At 36.1% G+C, this 23,270-nt stretch overlaps 1 protein-coding gene across 2 annotated transcripts in view; it reads right to left on the reverse strand.

Annotated features, from left to right (window-relative positions):
* Positions 1 to 3,290: 3,290 nt before the first annotated feature.
* The window catches only part of LOC110100260 (rab GTPase-activating protein 1), a 45,878-nt gene continuing 25,898 nt past the window's right edge, over positions 3,291 to 23,270 (reverse strand). For both annotated transcript variants that reach the window (XM_020827689.2, XM_020827688.2), the window contains exons 17-18: positions 16,448 to 16,565; positions 3,291 to 3,726 (exon numbers count right to left, since the gene is read on the reverse strand). In XM_020827689.2, the coding sequence (XP_020683348.1) occupies positions 16,454 to 16,565 (112 nt within the window). In that variant the 3' untranslated portion in view covers positions 3,291 to 3,726; positions 16,448 to 16,453. The remainder of the gene's footprint in view (positions 3,727 to 16,447; positions 16,566 to 23,270) is intronic.

Below are 23,270 nucleotides of genomic sequence, written 5' to 3' on the forward strand. Positions count from 1 at the left end.
AACACCTGGAATGAATCTTATCTCTCCTTTCTTTTCTCTTTTTCCTATATTTTCCCCCTTTCTTTTTCTTTCCCTCTTTGTTTCTCTATTAAATGAATGAAAGGGAGGCTTTTAAGTGCTTTAAGAAATATTTTATAATATTCAAAGTGCATGTTGGTCATTATGCGAATTGTTCAACTTTTAGCCTAAAATCATTTATATCATCAAATACAAGGATTCAAAAATTAGCACATTGGGGTAGATTTGGTTAGCTAGTTGATGGGTTCCCATAGATGGAATGCCACTTGGTGAGGCGACTCACAAGAATAAATTAATTAAATTTAATATGAAACTCACATTGATTAAATAATCATAAAAATTAAAGTTAATTTTAGAATTGACGTGTCTAACCGTAGATAATTCCATTATGAATTAATTGTAAAATGGTTAACATTTAGGCTGGTTAGTTAACAAGGTGATCTAATAGGGATGAATAGTAAATGAACTGATCAACTAATAGGTACTAGTTTATCAACAAAAAGAACAACTTATTTGAAATTTATTGACCCTTAGACAGGCTCAAATTAGGATACAATATTTGGACTGAGTGGCAAGTCGGGGACAAGTTGTTCGTCAATGTGGCAGCACATTAGGTTTGGTTAAGCGAAGGTAGTGATGTGGTTGTATAAAGGACTTGACACATAATAAAGCGACCCACTAGCCATAAACTTGGTTTGATTTACTAGGGGTAAGCCCATTTGAAGGGCAAATTATTTTGTGTGAAGTCCGGACGTCGACCAGAGGCCAATAAAAATGCGCCACATCACCCAAAAGTGTACCGCGCTCGGTACCGCTTGGTACTCGGTACCAAGCGGTATCGGACGGTTATCCAGTCTGGTGTCCGCTCAGAATAATCTCTCCATTTGAAGGGCAAATTGCCTATGTCTAATTGACCATGATTGAATTTGATTGATCTAAAGCCTTCATTGGTTCGATATAAGAATAGAGACATAAATGGTTCAACTAGATGGACTCAAGAAGATTCTCCTATGGATAAATCAATTTTGTATGACTAGTTATTTGAGTAGTTTGCTTAGCTTGATTAACAATAGTTGATTAGGTCAACACATAGCTTTGATTAGTCGACCACACGGAGTAGAATTCAAATTGAGAAGCCTTGATAAATCTATTATTGTGTCAATAAGATTCGATCGATGGTGATAATCTAACCTAACTTTTATGAACATTTTGTAGATGGGGTTGTAATATATCTTCTTTTTGTGGCGGAGGTACTTGTAAGTTTAGCATGCCATCATCTCATGCATGAGCCCTTCATTTAGGCATTTTAAAGTTTTTTCACTACACAAATGAATTACATTACATGTGCTTCAATTTGAGCCTACTCATTTTATAATAGGCATAAATGCTTCCAAGCCACTAATTTGCATTGTCTTCTTCTAGAGTGCCATTAGAGCTTTGCAGGAGTAACGTTTAACCTACCTGTGCAGTTACCACATCAAATAGCTTACCCGTGGAACTACCAGCGCACTCGCACCAGCAGGTGATTCCGACCCGGCTCAGCTGTACTTTCTAGCAGACCACCAATCTCAGCCCTTATTGGCCAATTGTAAAAGTCTAGAATTTGAAGATCGACATAAGAATGCATGCATTGGATAATACTCTTCTTTAATAAATTATTTTTCACATTAGGATTTAGGTTTTTAAATGAATCAAAAGATTAATATTATAAATATTCAATAAAATAAATTTTATATTGACTAACTATCATGTTATTAGTGACTGTAACTTTTTTTAATATTTTTTTTTTTAATTTTACATGATCAAAAATATTTTTATAACCAACAACAACAACAACAACATTAAATATTTATCTCACTACATGCGATTGGCTACATGAATTCTTATTCGCCATTATCCTGTTAAGAGTCAAAATATCATTTAAATTCAATAAAAAAATGTCATTTATATTATTATCTCACTAAATCATTTTAGGTCTACCTCTACCTTTCTTAACATAAATCAAATCTAATACATTTACTAGTCTAACCGGGTCATCGGAATGCCGTTGTTTTATGTGACCAAACCATCTAAGACGACTCTCTCTAATCTTATCTTCCACTAAAGCTACTCCAACCTTTTCACACATATGCTCATTTTGTTTTATGGCTCTAAGAGTAAAGCCACTCATCCACTTGAGCATCCTCATCTCTACAACACTTAACTTAATATTATGCTTCTCTTTTAATGATCAACATTCAACACCATAAAGCATTACATGTCTCACCATCATCTTATAGAGTTTTCCCTTTAAGTTTGAATGATACTTTCTTTCACACAACAAGCCTGATGCATTCCTCCACTTCAACCATCCAACTTAAATTCTACTAATAATATCCCAATCTATTTTACCATCACTCTGAACAATAGACCTAAGATATCTAAAATGTGTACTCTTATTAATGACTTGATCACCCAAAATCACAATCCACATACTAAATCTATTACTACAAAAATTATAATCCATACATTTAGTTTTAGATTTACTCAAACGAAAATATTTAGACTCTAAGGTTGACCTCCATAATTAAAGTTCAAGTTTACCTTCAACTTCCTATCTACTCTTATCAATAAAAAGAATATCATCAACAAAAAGCAAACAACAGGGTACAACCTCTTGCAAATGTTCAATGAGAATATCCATGACTAAAGCAAAAAAGATATGGGCTTAATACTGATCCTTGATGTAATCCAATTAAAATAGAAAAATACTTAGACAAATCGTATTTGAACACACCAGCTCCTACATACATATCCTTAATAACTTGAATATAAACATTATTAACCCAGTTCTTTTCTATAACTATCCATAGCACTTCTCTTCTAACTTTATCATATGCTTTCTCTAAGAAAATATTATAACTAAAATAAAATTGTTCGGTTTTTAAATTAAAAAAATTTATAATGATTATAATACTTTTTTCAAAAATATATTATCTTTATAGATAGCTGCAATCACTAAATTGAGCACATGCAACTATTAGTAAAAAAATAATGTTATGAGAAAATATACTGGGAAGAGGGAAGACATTACCGTTGGACAGCATCCAAATCCAATTGCGACGGAGACTGCCAAGCTGGCGGGTCGGCTACTTGACTGGATGGATGGACGGATGGCTCCATAGCAATTTTCCATGAAAAGTTTCGCACCTGACAGCTCTAAAACTGAAAGCTGTAAAAAAAATCAGAAAATTTAACTGAAATAGCCATCTATTCATCTTCACGAACTGAAAGCTCTTGCAATGTTCAGATTAAAAAAATAATAATAATAATAATGACAATTGAAAGGTGGGAGGATACATAGAAAAAGGGTTGAGAGAAGCAACCTACCCTTCAGGGCATCATTATTATATGTGGAACAAATGACCGAGTTGATTACAGTGCTTTAGAGATAAATTACAGCAGAAAGAATTCCATTACAGACGATTTGTAACGCAATCAAGTATATAAAAATAAACTCGGACGTGGAGACACCGTTTCCAATAGTAGGTTGCTTGTTCAGTTGACAAGCAAGCATGAGAACTAAACAGCAGAGGCTGAAGAGCACAAACTGGTTGGAGAGATGTTTTGCCCATGAGTACCATTCATACCTTTTGCAGGCGAAGTAGTTTGAGCTCCATCGGAATAGATCTTGCTTTTACTAGTTTCCTGTAGGTTGTTTGGTTTTTCCTGAAGTTCAATGAGCTGGATTAGCATATTACAAAAGTCACAGTAATAGCAGATGAAGCCTAAAAGAGAAGGAAGCTACCCCATGCATGTTTCAGACGTATAAATATATGATCTACTATAATTTCAAATTTAAACCCATTTTTTAATAGCCTTGACTGGTCATCAAGCCGGAAAAGGAATGGTATTGAACCATTATAGAAAAAATTCTCACTACATGAAGTGATTGCTTAAATGATGCAATATATATGTATAGAGAGCCAATTTTGATTACTAAACATCAATGCTATCAAATGAAATTTTGATTAAAATCATATATTAATAGCCACATTTCAGCTATCAATTCTAAGGGAATCAGGATGAGCTCCCTTGTTGAGTTTTTTAATAGAATTTCAAACAAGGTGTTGAACTGCTATCATTGCAAGAAGGAAAGAAGATCCCTCAACAAATAGTTCTAAAAAGGTGAAAGGATCTTCAAGGACTTGATGACAGATGCAACAATGCGCATGAAACAGTCATATGGCTGCTGTGCCGTTTTGAGCTGATGCCGAGTAGTCAAATCCAATTGAGAGTCTCAATCCTGTCCCGCTTAAGAGTCAATGTGAAAGGAGCTATGCTACATTACAATTTAGTCCACTGAAGTATCCTTGAACATCAAATACAATCAAATGGTCTCAAATTCATCTTTATTTGGGAGAGAAGTTGAAACTATTACTAGTGTTTATTTGGAAAAATAAAGGTCATTGGCCAAAACTTTCGAAATATGTCTAATAACAAAAACAGGGTTGTGCATGTGTGATTAGTTTATGGTCAGTATGAGAGAACAATTCTTTGAGGGTAAAATAATGTTTAAATAATGTTTAATTAATTTAATACTTAAATTCTTAATTAAAGATTAATTAAATTTAAAATTTAAATATTTTCCTAAATATTATAAAAAATTACTTTATATTTCAGAGAGATTTAATATTCAATTTTAATTTAATTTAATAACTATTTTAATATTAATTATTTTAAAAATTATTTTAAATACCTTTTAATTATTTTAAACTATGAAAAATCATATTAAATTCATTTTAAGCTCTAAAAATTCACATAATACCTTAAAAGTTTTAGAAAATTAAGTATTTTAATTTAAAATTATTTTCAGATATTAAAACCCAATTTTTCTTAATTGTTTAATTACTTAAATACATAACTATTATCTAATTAAATATTACTTTAAATATTTTCAAATTAAAAATTTATTTTGAAATTATTTTGAAACTCTCCTTGGGTGACCAATGATCTCTCAAAAAAACATTTTATGTTATTTTTCATTACCTTATTTTGAAACTTATATGTTTATAGGTTAATATATATGTATTTATAAAATATTTTTAAATTATATTTTTTAATTTTGAGAGATCTTTTTAAATTTCAAGCATGGGCTATGCATGTAAATAGAGTTCATGGGAAAAGATTTGTGAATGATTGAATTCCAATCATTCACTATTTAAACATCATTAATCTTATTTAATTATTGTTTAGTCTACTTTTACATGTGTAGGACTATGATGCACCGACACTTCTCCTCAAAGAGGCGTGTAGTGTCCGACACCGTGTCCGACACGACACTCGTCCGACACGTGTCGGACACGCCGAAACGTGTCCGGTTAAAAAAATATTAAAAAACTAATTGGACACACGTGGCGACACGCATATCTTAAAATTTTTATAATTTTTAAAAAATATAATTTCTTATGTTTGGCGAGGATTTAAAACTAAATTTCTTATTTCCTATCCATAACACTAAATCAACGTCTGCATTTAATACCAATTCATCAAATATTTTCATTTTCATTTCTCTTTGACAGTGAAGGTATTTTCATCTCCTCTTTTTGTACAATTACAAATCTTTCCTTGTTGAACCAGAGTTGAAAGCAGTGATATTCAATGATGATGATATTGAAGGCCAAAAACAAACCTCTAAAGCTAATCCTAGTAGTTGAAGCTTGAATGCTTGATGTTGTAGTAAGTGATTATTTACTTACATTTTTGTAGTTGTATTAGATATTTTGTACTAAATATTTCATATTATAAGTTAGACAAGTTATCATGTCATTCATTTATTATTATTTATCATTTTTAATATAATAATACATTAATATATATACACTATATAAAAAATGTATTGCCGTGTCCGCGCCGTATCCGTGTCCTATATTTAAAAAAAAACCGTGTCCCGTGTTCATGTCGTGTCGTGTCCGTGTCCATGCATCATAGGTGTAGGATGCACAAGCATTTAATCTAGTCTTTCCTAATTCTAAAGACATGGTGTGCTATATTTTGTTGCATTTTCCATTTATGTTACCCCAAGGGTTAGTGATTAATACTTAATTTAAAATTTTCCCCAAATACTATTTAACGTAGCGACACTCTAATGACAATAATTAAGGACGTGTCTAGAAAACATAGAGAAATTCTAGGAGCTATAATACACCTATTGATATGAAACTTAAAACATTTAAACCTAGTGACATATTAAACCCCCATATAATTTTTAGAAATTTTTAGTACCTTTTAAACCCCTTAATTGACAAACTCTAATTTAAACCTTTATTAAACCCCGATAACTTCAAAAAAATCTAATAAATTCAAAATAAATCTAAAAATTACCCATAATATATCAAACTCTTCAGAATTCAATCCTTAATCTCAGAAAATTAAAAACCCTTTAATTGGACTTTAATTTGAACATTAATTTAATTTTGATTAAAATCACCACCACCACCAACAATAACAACATTAAGCCTTTGTCCCACTGTGGGGTCGGCTACATGAATCCTTTTTCGCCATTATGTCCGGTTAAAAGTCAAATTATCATTTAAATCTAATAAAGAAAGATCATTTCTAATATTTTTTAACAAAGTCTTTTTAGGTCTACCTCTACCTTTCTTAACATAAATCAAATCTAATACCTCAACTTTGCTAGCCGGGTCATAAGAAGGCCTTTGTTTAATGTATCAAAACCATCTAAGGCGACTCTCTCTAATATTATCTTCCATTAGAGCTACTCCAACGTTTTCATGTATATGCTCATTCAAATAATTAAAAATTATTAAAAATCACCCTTTTAATTAAATTAAATAATTAAAAATTCCAAGTTTCTCCAATCACTTGGGTCATTCCTGACTTTCAGAGGTCATTCCTGACTTGCCCTCAATTAAATAATTTTAATAATTCATTAAATACGTCAACTTTGAAAAATCATTACCAATTCAAGAAGAATCCAAATTGGGTAAACTAAAAAGCATTCAACTACAATTAAAATATAGTATTTATTAAAAATATCAACTTTCTATAATTAACTTAAATTAAAAAGTCAACTCTCCGGTCAACCGTAGTTTGATAACTAGGGCCCAAAAACTTTTAAAAATCATAATTTTGTGTAGAAAACTCTAAATCCAACAAACTCAAATGCTAGAACCCTTCTGACTTAGCGAGTAGGCTGACCCCCGAACCTTCTAAAATCTGCTAACTCAACTTAAAATTCAGATAACACTACCCTAAGCATTAAAACTGACCAACCAACTAAATGAATTAAAATTGATCCCAATATATTAATATTTGAACTTTAATCAAAATGTTCCTCTTTTGACCTTCAACAAATCACATCACAAACAATTTGAATTAATCACCTAACATAGAACGTATCGAAAGCCACACAACCTACTACATACACATAGAATTATTTATTAGGGCACTACTTCTAGCTCTAGGTTAGGCCGATGTTTTCCTTTTCTGTTTCTATAATGTGACGCTCTGTATGTGGTACGTGTGTTGGTTGCTTTGATTTGTTGTGATTATTGTGATTATGAGCTTTATTATTATATACCTTTTTTTATGATGTGTTGTGCGATAGATTACCCACATGTTAGGGGCGATCTTAATACCAATGATATTTTCTGCAAGTGACTATGCTCATGCAGCACTAATAAAGAGGGATAAAATAATAAATAATCATATTTATGATTGCTACAGGTGCTTCAACCGCTTAGCCCCGAAATAAATAAGAGCATGGTCAAGTGTGGCTGGCATGAGTACTTTTATTTCATACATAACTGCTTGGGATATTTTGTTTTCTTTAACTGTTTAGAAAAACCCTATAGGAGAGTCTAGATTTTCCTTTTTATGATGTAATGTATCTGATGTATCGAGTTGTGAAAGTTTATAAAAATGAGGCATTTCAAATATAAGGGATCCAAAGAGAAAAAAAGTCTCTTTGTAGAAAATTTCTTCTTCATTTGGGTACCCTCCTAAAAGACGAACCCTACGAAAACTGAGGAAGATGATCCGTAGAAGGACCAGAAGACGATGATGAAGAGGAAATGCCTTATTTTTAAGACTTGCGTCATTCAGTATGATTAGAACCCAGATTATTATTGGTGGGGCCTAGCCACAATTACTTTTTCGCAAACCATGGGTTGTGTAACACTCCATAATATTCCTTAACAGTACATGGAGTATTACTAACATAAACATTGCATCATTTGATCATACTATATTTTTGAACATTTGAAATATTTATAAATCATCCAACATTTCAGTTCTCATACATCTCATCAAACGGAAGCAACTATTAATATTAACTTTAAATTCAAATAAGGTATTTACAAAGCCACTATAGAAATTCAAAGTAACCCATCATATGAAAGTTTATGTACCTCATGTTCAGACTTCAAACAAATATAAATACAAACATAACATAACATATGAAATACTTGTCGATTAATTTGCTATGATCTTCTCATTTCCTTTTTCTGTAACAACAGCCAGTAAGAAATATACTGGTGAGCTATGAGGCTTAAAAAGTTATGCAACTTTAAATAATTTTTAAACTTGAATAATAAAAATTCAAAACATTAAAAACATAAATAAAAGTTAAACTACTATAGACAATTTCATAAAATCTCATTTACCATTAACATTTACTTAATCTTAAATCTATATTAAATATCAATTGTACTCATTAAAAGATTTGGCTATTCTTTTATAAACATATTCAATGGAGCCCAGGTAAACCTATCATTATCATCATTGAATTACATAGAGGTCCCTTTTGCCTCTTTGAGGTCCCTTTTGCCCCACCTGCTATGCAGGTCTCATTTCTTTGGGATCCCTTTTGCCCCACCTGCTATGCATGTCTCATTTCTTTGGGGTCCCTTTTGCCCCACTTACAATGTAGTCTCATGTTTGAAAACTTTTTTGTCCCAACTACATTGTAAGTCATACTTCATATATAGCCAAACTTTACTTTAAATTGATATTTAATACACTTTATATTTTCAAATTTCATACTTTTCAAATGCTTCCTTAATCATTCATATTATCATTTATATATCATGAATATACATATAATAAGTGAAGAAAAGTACCACCTTTCAAAACATTATTAATATGAAAAATATTTAAATGAACATAATAAACCTTGATTTAAACACACATAATTAATTTATATAAATGATTAATCATATTTGAAAACTTGTAGGTATATTTTTTTTCTAAGGCTTTCACAAAAGGTTGATTAAACATGCATAATATCAATTCATCTACTTTCAAGACTACTTTTCAAAGTGCCATTAAAAGCATTGTACAAGTGCCATTAAAAGTATTATACATGTCTAATGATAATATATATATATATATATATATATATACTTAAAAAATACTTGCATCACTTACGTCCTTGATGATTCATTTCCTCCCATTCCTTACTATAGACTCTTCTACGATTGTAAGTCACCCCAAAACTTTCTCTTTGCATGAATATATCTGAAGAATCCTAACCTTACAATTATATACACTTAGAACTTTCATCATTTCTTTTTAAGAATATAAAAGACAATGACAATATACCAAAAATGCTTATCTTACCTCTTATTTCACTACAAATTTCTTCTCATTCTTCCTTCATTAATATTTGTTCCCACAACTGAAATTTCCTTCAAGAGACCTCTTTCCCTATTTCAGTTCTCTGTTTTCTTCCATAACCGAAATCCTCACACAAACTTCTGTCTTGTATCTAGTCTACAAAGCAAGCCAAAATCTCCTTCAAACGTTGCACTAAGCCGCTGCACTGCATTCATCCTACCAGAAGATTTTCGCCTAATGCTAGAGGAGATCTGCGAATTCCATGCCAATTTTCTTTACAGGTTAAGACTTCATCTACAGTCCCGGGAGAAACCAGAACCAAATTCTGCTACGGGAGAGTTGCCAAATTCCTCTGAAATGGAAACCAAACTCTTCTCTTTCCACTGCAAGCTGTTACATAATCTTCTGCTTGAAGCCAAATTTCTTTAAAGCAATATAGTCGAATTCTGTTTGGAATTCTGCAATAATTTCTTTAAAGCAATGTAGCCAACTTTCTCTCTATGCACTTGCTATAGGATTTCGGTTCGATGACCTCCGGGAAAGCAAAACAGATACTGGAATTATCTACTTCAATTGCTGAAGCAAACTTCCTCCCTAAACAGAGCCGCTCCCTAGATCTCCTCCGTCTTTTGCTACGCCCACTCACACGGAACTCACAAGCCTAGCAATACTTGCTTCCAAAAGCCCGCTTTAGTTTTCCGTTTCTCACACTGGGAAGATAACTGAACCCTTCTCTGTTAGACTGCTATTAACGTGAAAGGGTGAAGCCAAAAGATGCCTATTTTGCTTTGCTTGATTTCATTTAATATAGACCATAATACTTAGCAGTAATGTTATTATTTAGCTATTAGTAATTAAATGTCAATACTAATTTAACATCCATTTAACCTTAAACTTTTAAATAAATTTTAGAATATAATACTTAATTAATTTAAATTAAATTTTCATACCTAAAATTCTGGATATTACAGGTTGTACTTTATATGACACTTGACATGAACTTTCTTTTACTCTAGTGGTTTTATTTATATTGATGTGTTTACTTTGCTTGCGTCAAAGAAATTGCCTGCTTTTTTTAAGTTTTTCTCTTACATGTGTATGCGTCTGATTTCGTTAGGCTCTTTAGGAGTAAATTTTTTTTCTACTCATAATTAAAATATAAGATTTTAGGAAATAAATAACATAGAAAGCTAATGATCTAGGGAATAGCTGGAATCATCCGGGGTCGCATGCATATTAATGCATCTTCTTTCTCCTTGCTTTAAGACACTTTCTCGCCCGCGGGTAGAGTCCAGATAATCCGACCTATGAGGATGAGGTGCTGAACCTGGAGAAGTGTAGTCTTTTTAAAAAATTATTTTATAAGCTTTTTTAAATTTCATGTATACCTGATTTGGAGACTTCAACTAGCATGTATTGCATTAGAAATTAATTAAATCAAAATTTAATTACATTAGCTCTAGGAACATATTACTCTACATAAGTACAAGGCCACTTATGAACTTCTAAATGTCGGCCTTAATTTCTAAAAAACTTAGCCACCCACCATTTTTTATAAAGACTGCACAACATGACTTTTATACAACTAGGTGGTTAGTTGGCTTTCCTTTTCAGGCAAGATATAAATCCAGAATACATTAGCTAGGACATGGGTGTTATAGTTGTGTGTAGAACACTAAACTCAATCTAGATTTACGATTCAAAGCTACTACTATCGGTGTCTCGTAGTATGCTTCATCGGTGGGTGAGTCTTCTATCCTTTAGAGGTTATAAATCTTGTCTATCCGCGTCACATGGATGATGTCACATTCATCCTTCTTTTTGTATGCTCTGAGTGCATTATTTCTTTCTCTAGTTTCTTCTCACTACCTTAAACTCTTCGGATGTTGATGTGAGCCGTGTATGTTGACTAAGCTAAGTTGAACCCTTCCTTCCCTTGAGTAAGAACTTCCTAATCTCCTCCCTATGTGACAATCTCATCTGAGAGAATATGTAGGATGCTTAATCGAGAGTCTTCTTAGGCCCCGGCTTAAGATGTAATTAACCACGGGGCTTGCGCCCGTGGGAAACCAAATCCCACATCAAATAAATCTAACTCGAGCTGATGTATCGGGCGGGGGAAACCTCGTTACTCTGATCAGGTCCTGCAAATTAATACCCACGAGGTGTGTAGGCGAAAGCTGCTATCCTCAATGGTTAATCATATATAAGATCTAATTTGCTCATTGGCCCGCTTACGAACAGCGCAAAGGCATGCAACGGTTTCGTTCTTCGGGATTGTGCGATAGTACCCTCTACACTTTGTCCCCTGCCGAACGGTATCCTTTCGGAGGTCCACACTTGTGATTAGTTTGTTTGGGTTTATAACCTTTGATATATACTGCAATATATCAAGAATTTTCATTAGGTAATGTCTCAGAAACATCATTAGGAATATAAATATCATTTAGTGGAACCAGAAAGTTTTTGTGGGGAGGAAAAATTATGAAGGATATAGAGTTGGTTATAGGGTATAAGGAAGGTGGATAATTTATCTTACTTTCAGGAGATGGTTCAAATTCTTAGATCTGCTTCGGAGAACAGTTTGAGCTTGTACGCTTGGAATTTACCATTCCAAATCCAAGGATAGTTTTGTCTTCAGCTTTCCTATTTTAAATTTCAGAAGGATTGATTTGATGTGGTGGAGGAAGGTCAAGAGGGGCAAGCATACTTCATCATCTTACCTAGTTTTAGTCCCCCAACCCCCTGAAGATGAGGTTTGGTAAAGTAGGAGTTTTGTTGATCAAAAGTGACATCAATGGATACAAGCATTTTCTTTGTAGGGGGTGATAGCATTTGTACCTTTTTTGGGTGGCAGAGTATCCAATGAAGATACATTTAAGTTCCCTTGGATCTAGTTTTCCTCTATTTTGGTTGTGGATGTGAACATAGGCAGTGCACCCAAAGATTCTGGGTGTAAGGTCATTATGGGTTCGAAACTCAGGGTAAAAGGAGGACAAAATATCTGTGAAACCCTTAAACTTTCAAGTTATTTTTGAAAAAAAAAAAATTGTGCAATTAGTCTGTACGAACCGTCTATACAAACTGAAGAAAGTTTTGAGAATCTATATGGTTAGTCTGTACGAACTGTCTGTACGAACTGAATAAAGTGCAGGTTCGTCTGTACGAACCACCAGTTCGTCTGTACAAACTGAACAAATTTTTTTGCCAGAGCCCATTGTCCTGGGACGAAAATCAAATATCGTCCGTACGAACGTATTCTGAGGGCTTGACAGAGCCGATCGTCCCGGGACGAATGTAAATTTTCGTCCGGACGATCGTAAATATCTTTTTAAGACTGATTTGTATCATTTGAAGAGAAAGAAAGAGGAGAGAGAAAGAGAAGGAAAGAGGGAGAAAATCTATGTTTTGGGCGTCTTCGGTCCATTTTCGTTCGACGACGCAGTTAGGAAAGTTGATCGACTAGAGGTAAGGCACATTATGCCTTTCTCAATTTTCAGAAATGTGAGTTTTGACGGATTTTCTGATTAAAATTTTGTTTCCATCAGCGAAAAACGGTATAACTTTGTACCGATAAAACTTTTACAGCGTAACTTTTTGTATGTTGTAGAGATTATGATTTCGCACGTTTCGAGTATTTTCTGAAAAAATTTTCACCGAGTATTCTGAATTCTGGGGGGGTTATTGAATAGAAAAATATACGGATGTTGAAAAATATTGCTTCAGTACAATAAAAGCTTTGAAATGATGTTTTACACGATTTCTGGTAATTTGATAATTTCTATAATGTATATGATTATTTTGATGAATGATAGAAAGAGGAAAAATTATGGATGATTTTCTGTGTATTTGGAAGTTTGTAGTAGCTCTGTGTTTCTGTATTCCTTTGTGTAATAGAAGAAAGCCTGAAAATAAATTCTAAAGCTAGATTTTGGGGTTCGCCGTCGCAACTCAATGCGATGGGATTTGTCCTGGTCGGGTTGGGTTGTGACAATATCCATTGAAGCTTTCATCCCCAATGTTTTTAAAGTTAATCGGTTTACGAGGTAGGTGGCAGTTAGGAGAGCTTCTCCCTAGTAGGATTTGGGTATAGTGTGGTGGAGAAGGATGGCACGTGGAGGCTAGGAGGTGACCATTTTTCCTTTACGCAACCCCATTTTGTTATGGGATGTGAATGCAGGAAGACTCGTGGATGATACCTTCACTCTGAAAGTAAGAATGTAGGGTTTGGTTGAAGTAGTCTTTAGCATTGTCTGAACGAAACCTCTTTATTTTGACCCCAAATTGATTCTGGATCATTGTATGAAAAATGGGAAGAATGGTGCTAAGGTCGGATTCATTTTTGAGGAGATACATCCAAAAAACTCGAGTGCAATCATGAATGAAAGATACAAACCAGTGAGCCCCAGAGATGCTGGGGATTTTTTAGGGTCCCCATATGTCACTATAAATGAGAAAGAAAGGAGTATTGCATCTATCATTCTTGTTTGGAAAAAAAGGTTCTTTTATGTTTGGCGAATTCACATGTTTCATAATAAAAATTTTCATTTTCCAATTTATGAAATAGTTTTGGATAAATGTGTTTCAAGACTTCTACTAATGGATGCCCTATTCTGAAGTGGTTAAGCCAGATAGTAGATTTCTTGCCAACTAGGGATAACATAGAATATCTATTTTTGATTTGTGGCTCCTGAGTCAATGATCCATATTTCTTTCGAATGATTTCTAGAGGTACTTAATCTAGTGAATATGGGAAACTTACTTGAAAGTGCAAGAGAGGGAGATGCAAGTAGTTTTTCAAGAGATAATAGGAGTTGTTTGAGTCTTTCAATATATTCTTTATTGAAGCTTTGGAATGTGTTTTCTTCAGACATTTTGATATTACAACAACAATAAAGCCTGTTATGATTATATCAACAAAAAAGGTTGATATTAAAATCAGGTCTCAAGCCTAATCAGGTCGCTAGTTTAAATCCGGCAGGTCGGACCGAGCCGCTTTAAAAATGAGGCTTCAGTCCTTATTTTTTGCATGAGTCGGGATGGAAATGAGGTCCCATTAGGTCTTCTGCAAGCTCTATCTTCTGGTTTCGGCTAGGGCCTTCTGCAATAGCTTTTGTCTTTGGTAAAGCTCCGCTCTACGGCGTCCATCAGCAAGGTTTCGTCCGGCGTCCTTTGGCAAAGCTCCACTATGTCGGCAAGGTACTGTCCGCAGGGGGCTCCGTCTACAACGTCCTGTCTTCGGAAAGGCTTCGTTCGACTCCGTCTTCTTGCGTTCATCCGAGTCGGTAAAAGGGAACGGAGGTAGCGTCAACGACGTCTGGCCACTCCGGTCTCTTCTTCTTCTTCTTCTCCTCCGACAATTCAACAATTGTTCTTCAATCGGCAATGAAGGCTGTTGGCTTTGATACCATGATAGAAAACAAAAGGTTTGAAAAGAAAAATGATTGCTTTATTATATGATTTCTTCTCTATTTATAGATCTATACAATAAATCTTAATACATAAACAAATAATTACAGAATAAATCTAATAGAATTATTCCTAAATCAGCTATCCGAACATGCAAAGAATTCTGGCGTGAGTCATGCGTCCCACAGATCAGGCACTGTAGCCATTGGATCTTATTTGCATTGAACGGCTAGATTTTAACAATTATGAATTCCTTGACCTCCTAGTCATCTTTCTATTAAAGCATTAAAGTTGAATTATGACCATTGTAACTTTGGAACATAGCAATATTAATGTATTTGGCTACATATGCCAGGTTAAAAACTCTAGACCTTGTCAACATAAGCCTATCGAAACTTATTCATATTGCATGGCCTTGAGACAAGTTAGCATGTAGGTTTGGAAAAATATTGCATTCTTGCATTGATATTGGAACCTCGTGTGTATTTAGATCATCTTCCCTCTAATGCAAGATCATAAGACCCATATTTTCCACCCTTTATGATCCTAAGCTTGTTAGAAGGCATCCCCTTTCCAAAATCCTATTATCAGTCTTCACAATATTCATTCCCCTTTGATTATGTAATTAGGGGGTGTTTACCTAATATTAGTGATGCAACAAAATATGAAAGATTAATAGAAGATAACAAATAATGGAAGGCATTGATGTGGCTAAATGGATGACATTGATGCGCCTGTGATGTTTTGTTGCCATTCCAGTTATGGAATATCTCTATGTTACATATTCCGTCTGTCTTCCATTGATTCAAAAGCTCGTGAAAATATACTATAATCATTTCTCACTCCATTGAGATAATATGATCCAATGTCTTCTCCAAATGTCATGAGTTTCTTTTGAAATCTGCATAATGGGGGCAAATCAAACCTCATATCTTTCATGAACTCAAGGATTGATGATAATTTGTACTTTTGTAGTTGATTGATGATGGGTTGGGAAACTTGTATTGGAAGTCCTCCAAAGGCAGGAAGGAAAAGATGAATCAGACGAGAGAGGAAGAGAAGAGAAGGTCGGCTGCCCTAAGAGAGAGTGTAGTGGGAGACCATTATTTAAAATATTCTTCCATTCAACATCAGTTAATGTCTTCGCATACATCCTCTATTTTAAAGAGGATTTTAGACATGAAAACAACAAGAAGGATAGTAATCTGAGAGCAATCGAAACACTTGATTACATATTTATTGCATGAATAATCCAAATATAACATGTGATAGCATGTATAAATATGCAAGATTCGAAAAAAGGCAAGCAATGATATGTCGTATAATTGTGAGCCCTGCATTGCTATAGCTCCTTTTAAACCTATTAGAAAGCTTCAAAAGCTAAAAGATAAATAAAACCTACCTTGTTTCAATCACGCCAGCCAAGACCAAATGGTCTAGAAAGCAGGCTGATTTTTCTGGATGGAGATTCCTGCTGTGTGTCCTGATTGGATGTTGCATTCGAGTTGTCCAACGATGCCCTGAAGATAAACAGAAAATCAGATCTTTTTTTGCAAAAGACAGAAAAGTGCCCCTCAAACTTGAGGGAAAATTCTATAAGATGCTGGTGAGGCCTACAATGCTTTATGGAGTAGAATATTGGCCATTAAATGATAAGCATAAAATTAACTTTAAGTGTTGCATAGATGAGGTTGCTTAGGTGGATGAGTGGCTTTACTATTAGAGATAGAATGTGAAACGACTAAATATGTGAAAAGGTTGGAATAGCTCCAATGGCAGAGAAGATTAGAGAGTTGCCTTAGATGGTTTGGTCACATAAAACGTCAGTCTTACGATAACCGAGTTAGGAGAGTAGATGTATTAGATTTGTCCTAAGTTAAGAAAGGTAGAGGTAGACCTAAAAAGACTTGGTTAGAAAGTATTAGAAATAAACTTTGTTTATTAGATTCAAAGGAGAATTTAACTCTTAATAGGACACAACAGAGAAAAATGATTCATGTAGCCGACCCCAAGTAGTGGTATAAAGGCTTGATGTTGTAGTTATTTTGTACAAGTCTATTCATCCATAAAATTAACTTGATGAAAGTCTTCATCTGCAAAGTGATAGGAAATAAAAGAAAACACAAAATTCTGTAACAGAAATCAGCAATCCGGCACGCTTCCAAACAGTTTTTGAAAGAAGAACATAAAAATAACAGAGGGAAAAACTTTTAATTTGATAGTAGAAGAAAGAAAATAGCAAGATACAGTTGAATCTTTAATTGGAGAGGAAGATCCTTCTCTCTCAATCTCTAGCCGAAGACTAGAGTCCAAGCAAAACCTAAAAAACACTAAATTCTGCAAAACATACAACATAACCCTAACCCTAAATAAGAAAATCCTACTTAAAGAGAAAACAAACAACAAATCCCTGAACAACCCCTAGATTTAGAACTTTTTCTCTCATATCCTTCTCAATTAAAACCATAACACCACAATTAAGAGGGTTGGGCCCAACAAGCTGCCCGCCCCCCACATCTGGCGGATCTATTCCGCCTGGAATAGACCAGAACCGATCCAGGTGGAACCGGTTCAGTCGACTCCTCAAAAGCCGGTCTGACAATGCCCCCTCCCAAAGACTCACATGGGAATTGAGTCTTCATTCTCTCGTATGGCTCTCAAGTGGTGTCATAATCTGTGAGGTTCTTCCATTTAATCAACACTTCATCATCCCTCTTCTTTCCTTTTCGCACCCCCTTAAGCTCCAAGGGCTCCAACACCACTTCCAAATCCCCAGTCAGTGACGCCGCACAAACTGCATGCTCCCCTAAGCCCCCCTCAACTGGGATTAGGGGTGTCAACTTTTGACCCGACCCGAAAACCCGACCGACACTACCGGGTCGAGGGGTCGGGTCGGGTCAACCCGGCAACCCGGCCGGGTCGGGTCCGGGTTGAAATGTCCGACCCATTTGCAAAAACGGGTCGAGTCGGGTTCGACCCGAACCCGACGGGTTGACCCGAATTGACACCCCTAACTGGGATACATGAAACACCAGATGTACGCTGGCGGCTGGGGGTAACCTCAGGAGATAAACCACCGCTCCAATCTTTTCCAATATCTCATACAGGCCAAAATACTTGAGAGCCAGTTTCTCGTTCCTCTTGTCAGCCACTGTCCTCTGTCTGTAAGGCCGTAGTTTTAAAAACACCTTGTCCCCCACTTGGAATTGAATGTCTTTCTTATGTCCATCAGCCTGCTTCTTCATGATCTATTGTGCCCTTAGCAGGTGTTTCTTCAATTCATCTAACACCCTATCTCTTTCTTCCAAGTATTGCTCTACTGAGGAGACTGGTATGCTCCCCTGCCTAAAATGTACCAAGTGTAGAGGGTTTCTTCCATAAAAAACTTTGAAGGGGTCATCTGAGAAGCTAAGTGGTATGATGTATTATACCAATATTCTGCCCATGCTAACCACTTGGCCCACATCCGTGGTGTTTCTGACGCAAAACACTGTAAGTCTCCATGCTTCTGTTGACTACCTCCGTCTGCCCGTCCGGCTGAGGGTGGTAGGTAGTGCTTCTATTGAGAACTGTACCCTGCAACCTAAACAACTCCCTAAAAAACTAACTGAGAAACACCTTATCTGAGTTAGAGACTATTGACTCTGAGATCCCATGCAATCTAACCACCTCTCTAATGAATGTTGCAGCTACTGTAACTGTGGTGTAGAGTGTCGTAAGGGAATGAAATGCACATATTTATTCAGTCTGTCAACCACCACCATAATAACTGTGAATCCCTATATCGTGGTAGACCATCTATGAAATCCATGGATACCTCCCCCTTGGAGCCATAACCATGTACTTATTTCTCTAGCACACCTCACACCTCGCCACCATCTCCTCGACATCCTTATGCATCCCTTTAGAATGGAATTCAGCAGTCAATCTTCTGTAAGTCTTCTGCATGCCCGAATGGCCTCCAACTGCACTCCCATGGAACTCCTGCAGCAAGTGGGGAATATGAATAGAGGTTCGTGGCATCACAAATCTCCCTTGGTACAGTAGCCTCTCTCCCTCAAGGGAGTAGCCTAGGTGGCTTCTCCTATCCTTTAATAAATCCCTCATAATCTTCCACAGCTCCTTGTCCTGCACACTTTCCTCTTTGATAGCCCCCCAATCTACCACCAGTGGTATTAAAATAGCCATCTCCATAAGCTCTCCCACAAACCTTGATAAGGCATCATCCACCTTATTCTCCAATCCTGGTCTGTACCGGATCTCAAAATCGTATCCCAACAGTTTGGATAGCCATCTTTGATGCTCCTCAATCACCATTCTTTGTTCCAGCAAGTATTTCAAGCTCCTCTAGTCTATAACGACGATAAAGTGTCGACCCAGCAAGTATGGGCGCCACTTCTAAATGGCTAACACAATGGCCATCAATTCCCTCTCATATAATGACTTTAATTTAGCTCTGGATGTCAACACTTGACTGAAGTAGGCAATGGGTTTAAGATTTTAAATGAACACTGTCCCCAACCCATATCCTAATGCATCTGTCTCCACTACAAAGGTCTGACTGAAATCTCACAGAGCCCCAACTAGTATTGTGGTCATGGTCTTTTTTAGACTCTCAAAAGCCTTGGTAGCCGCCTCTCCCCATAAGAAACTATCCTTCTTTACCTACTCTATCAAGGGTCAGGCTGTGTTGTTGTACCCCCCACGAACCTTCTGCAATAACCAATCAAACCTAGGAAGCCCCTCAACTCTCTCAAGTTCCTAGGTAGAGGCCACTTCTGCATTGTTTCAATTTTGGTTTGATCGGCTGCCACCACCTCCTGAGACACCACATGCCCCAAGTATTCCACACTAGTCTGTGCGAAGCTGCACTTCTTTAGGTTGGCCCTTAGCCGATGCTCATATAGAACTTCTAAGACCACCCTCAAATGTTCCAAATGTTCCTCCTCATTCCTTTTATACATAAGTATGTCATCAAAGAAAACTAATACAAACTTTAAGAGGTCTATAAGAGACTGTAAAGCAGCATGAGCGTTAGTAAGGTAAAATGGCATCACCAAGAACTCGTAATGCCCCTCGTGTGTCCTAAAGGCCGTCTTCTGAATATCCACCTCCATCATCCTGATTTGATGGTAACCCAACTTCAAGTCCATCTTGAAAAAATCACTGCTCCATACAACTTATCCAGTAACTCATCGATCAACGGAATGAAGAACTTATCCGGCATAGTCTCCTTATTCAAGGCCCAATAGTCCACACAAAACCTCAAGCTCCCATCCTTTTCTTGACCAGTCATACTGCGCTAGAAAAAGGGCTAACACTCGGCCTGATGATCCCCGCCTCTAACATCTCTTGGATCAACTTCTCAATCTCATCATTCTGAATCTAAGAGTAGCGGTATGGTCGTATACCAATCGGTGACACCCCTTCCTTCAAATTGATTGCATGCTCCTGCTCTCTAGGTGATGATAAGCCTTAAGGCGGATGAAAAACCTCACTGAACTATTGTATGAGTGGTTGTACTGAAAGAGGGATGTTTCCCCCTTCCCCTAATCTGACCCCTTCCAAGCTTTATAGTTCCACCAAAAATTCTCGTCCCACCTCCTGGATGGTCATGATCATGGATTTGAGAGATACTCCGGCCCTGGACAGCCCTATATCTCCTGGGATCACCATCCTTCTTCCCTCCACCACCAGTTCCATCCTCAGTCAGTGCTCCCCAATTGACATTGATATCTCCCAAGGTCTGCAGCCACTTTATCCTCAGGATGACATCAGCGCTCCCCAACTCCAATGGGAGGAAATTCTCCCTCACCTGAACCCCCTAAATAGTCAGCACTACCCCCTACAAAAATCGGTATCTTAAGTTTTCGAACCTTTGGATCTCCCCCATTTCCCATGATTCCTCCATAATTTCCCTTTCCCCAAGTGGGTGGTCCTCCCCAAGAGTTTCGATCCTCCCTCGCACGTTCATACACAAATCCTTCTTCGAATTTGCCACTTCTTCCTTCAAAATCAGCACCTAGGTGGCCATGATCTTCATCCCTTTGTTCCCAATCAACACCTCTTTGCTCCTACCTCACATATCCATGCCTCTCCCCATACCTACCTCCTCTCTCCTCCCTCTGAAAAGGCTCCATATGAGGTCTTCTCCCTTCTCCCTCTATGATCTCCACCTCATTTTCATCCCTATGAATTTAAAAATTCATATTTTTTTCCTTCTGGCCCTCTCGCCTCTGATGCCGCCATTTGGTTGTGGAAATCCAATATCTTCTTAACCACGTCACGTAAGTCTGAGAATTGTTCTTCCATGGAGAAAATTATATCCTCCACTGTTGTCTTGATTTGGTTTATCTCCCCTCGAGGTGTTCCTCAAACGTATCCACCTTCTCAGTGCCCATCATCACCCCATAACCCCTAGTGTCCACCAATTTCACCCCCAACTGGTCAACAAACTGATTGGAAATAAAATTATGGGTAGCCCTACTATCGATTAGCACCGCCACCTCTATGTCTACTATCTCCCCCTTCCAAAACTACAGCTCTGATACCACTCTAATTGTCACGACCCAACCCGATCGGAATGAATCCCATCACGTTAAGTCGCGACGGATGAATCCAGGATCTAGTTTTGGAATTTGTTTTCAGACTTTCTTCCAATTTACACAGGACTACATAAACACAGAGTTACTACAAACATCCAAATATACCAAAAAGCTCATCCAACATTTTCTTCTTTCCTTCATCAAAATAATCATATGCATTACAGTGCATGGCTATAAATAGAAAGTACAGAACAGAAAAAAACAGAATAGCCATGACCGTACAAAAATCAAAAGTACAAAAATACATAATCTCAGATCAGATACAGAACGGCTAGTCCAAAACCTCCTTTCCTTTCCCAGAACCTGAAAACCATGAAGATAACCACAGTGAGCTAACAGCTCAGCAAGACTACACTAGCCGATCCAAATCTCCAGAAACTCAATTCAAAATACTTCATCGAAATCCGAAAATAATTCACCTCAAATCACATAATCACAGAACGAATCACATAAGCACAGAACTGAAATCTCAGAACGGAAATGCATATTCATTCATTTACTGATTGAAACCGTCACACAGAATTCATATATTCATACAAAAATTAAAAAAATCAACAGAATTCAGTACGTCGTACATAACAGATCATACAGAACGGATAATCAGATAATCAGGCAGAATTCAAACATTCTTACATAACAAGTACTCATATAAAATCAAAGAACAGAAATTATTCAAATCACATATTCAAATCAGATTTCAAGTCATATATCAAATCATTTATCAGATCACAATTCCCTAACACAGCAGAATCTCAAAGGATTCTGGCCCCTTATGCCTCCCTTCCAGGACACAGACAGAATCTCAAATGATTATGGCCCTTTATGCTTCCCTTTGTGCTTACCGCACCAGAACATATCAGATATACAGAATTATCAGATCAGAATTCATTTTCATATTCCCTGACACAGATAGAATCTCAAAGGATTCTGGCCCCTTATACCTCCCTTTTCTAACACAGACAGAATCTCAAAAGATTCTGGCCCCTTATAACTCTCTTCTGATATCATTCAAATCACATCAAATATCAATTCATATCAAATTCAGAGAAATCAGACTCGTATCAGAAAATCGTCAGAGAGAATAATGGCGGACAATCAGAAATTCTACGGATCAGAAATTCTACGGATCAGAAATTCACAGTTTCAAAAAATCACCAATTTATCAGAGATAGTGTAAAACATCATTTCAAGACTTTCAATGTACTGAAGTAATATTTTTCAACAATCAGATAATTTACTATTCGATAAAAACTCCACAGAATTCAAAATATCCGGTGAAAATTCTCCATAAAATATTCAAAATATGTAAAATCATAATCTCTAAAACATACCAAAAGTTACGCAGTAAAAGTTTTACCAATGCAGAGTTATACCCGTTTTTTGCTAACGGAAACAAAATTTGAAACAGAAAATCCGTCAAAAATTGCATTTCTGAAAATTGAGAAAGGCATAACGTGCCTTACCTCGAGTCGATCAACCTTCCTAACTACGACTACGGACGAAAACGGACCGAAGTCGCCCAAAATCTGGCTTTCTTCCTCTTTCCTTCGTCTCTCTCTCTCTCCTGCCCTTCTCTCTCTTCAAAAAATATCACTATTCGGATATTTATCAAACTCGATC

Source organism: Dendrobium catenatum, unplaced genomic scaffold (assembly GCF_001605985.2).
Source record: "Dendrobium catenatum unplaced genomic scaffold, ASM160598v2 original_scaffold_238182, whole genome shotgun sequence".
Taxonomy (NCBI): domain Eukaryota; kingdom Viridiplantae; phylum Streptophyta; class Magnoliopsida; order Asparagales; family Orchidaceae; genus Dendrobium; species Dendrobium catenatum.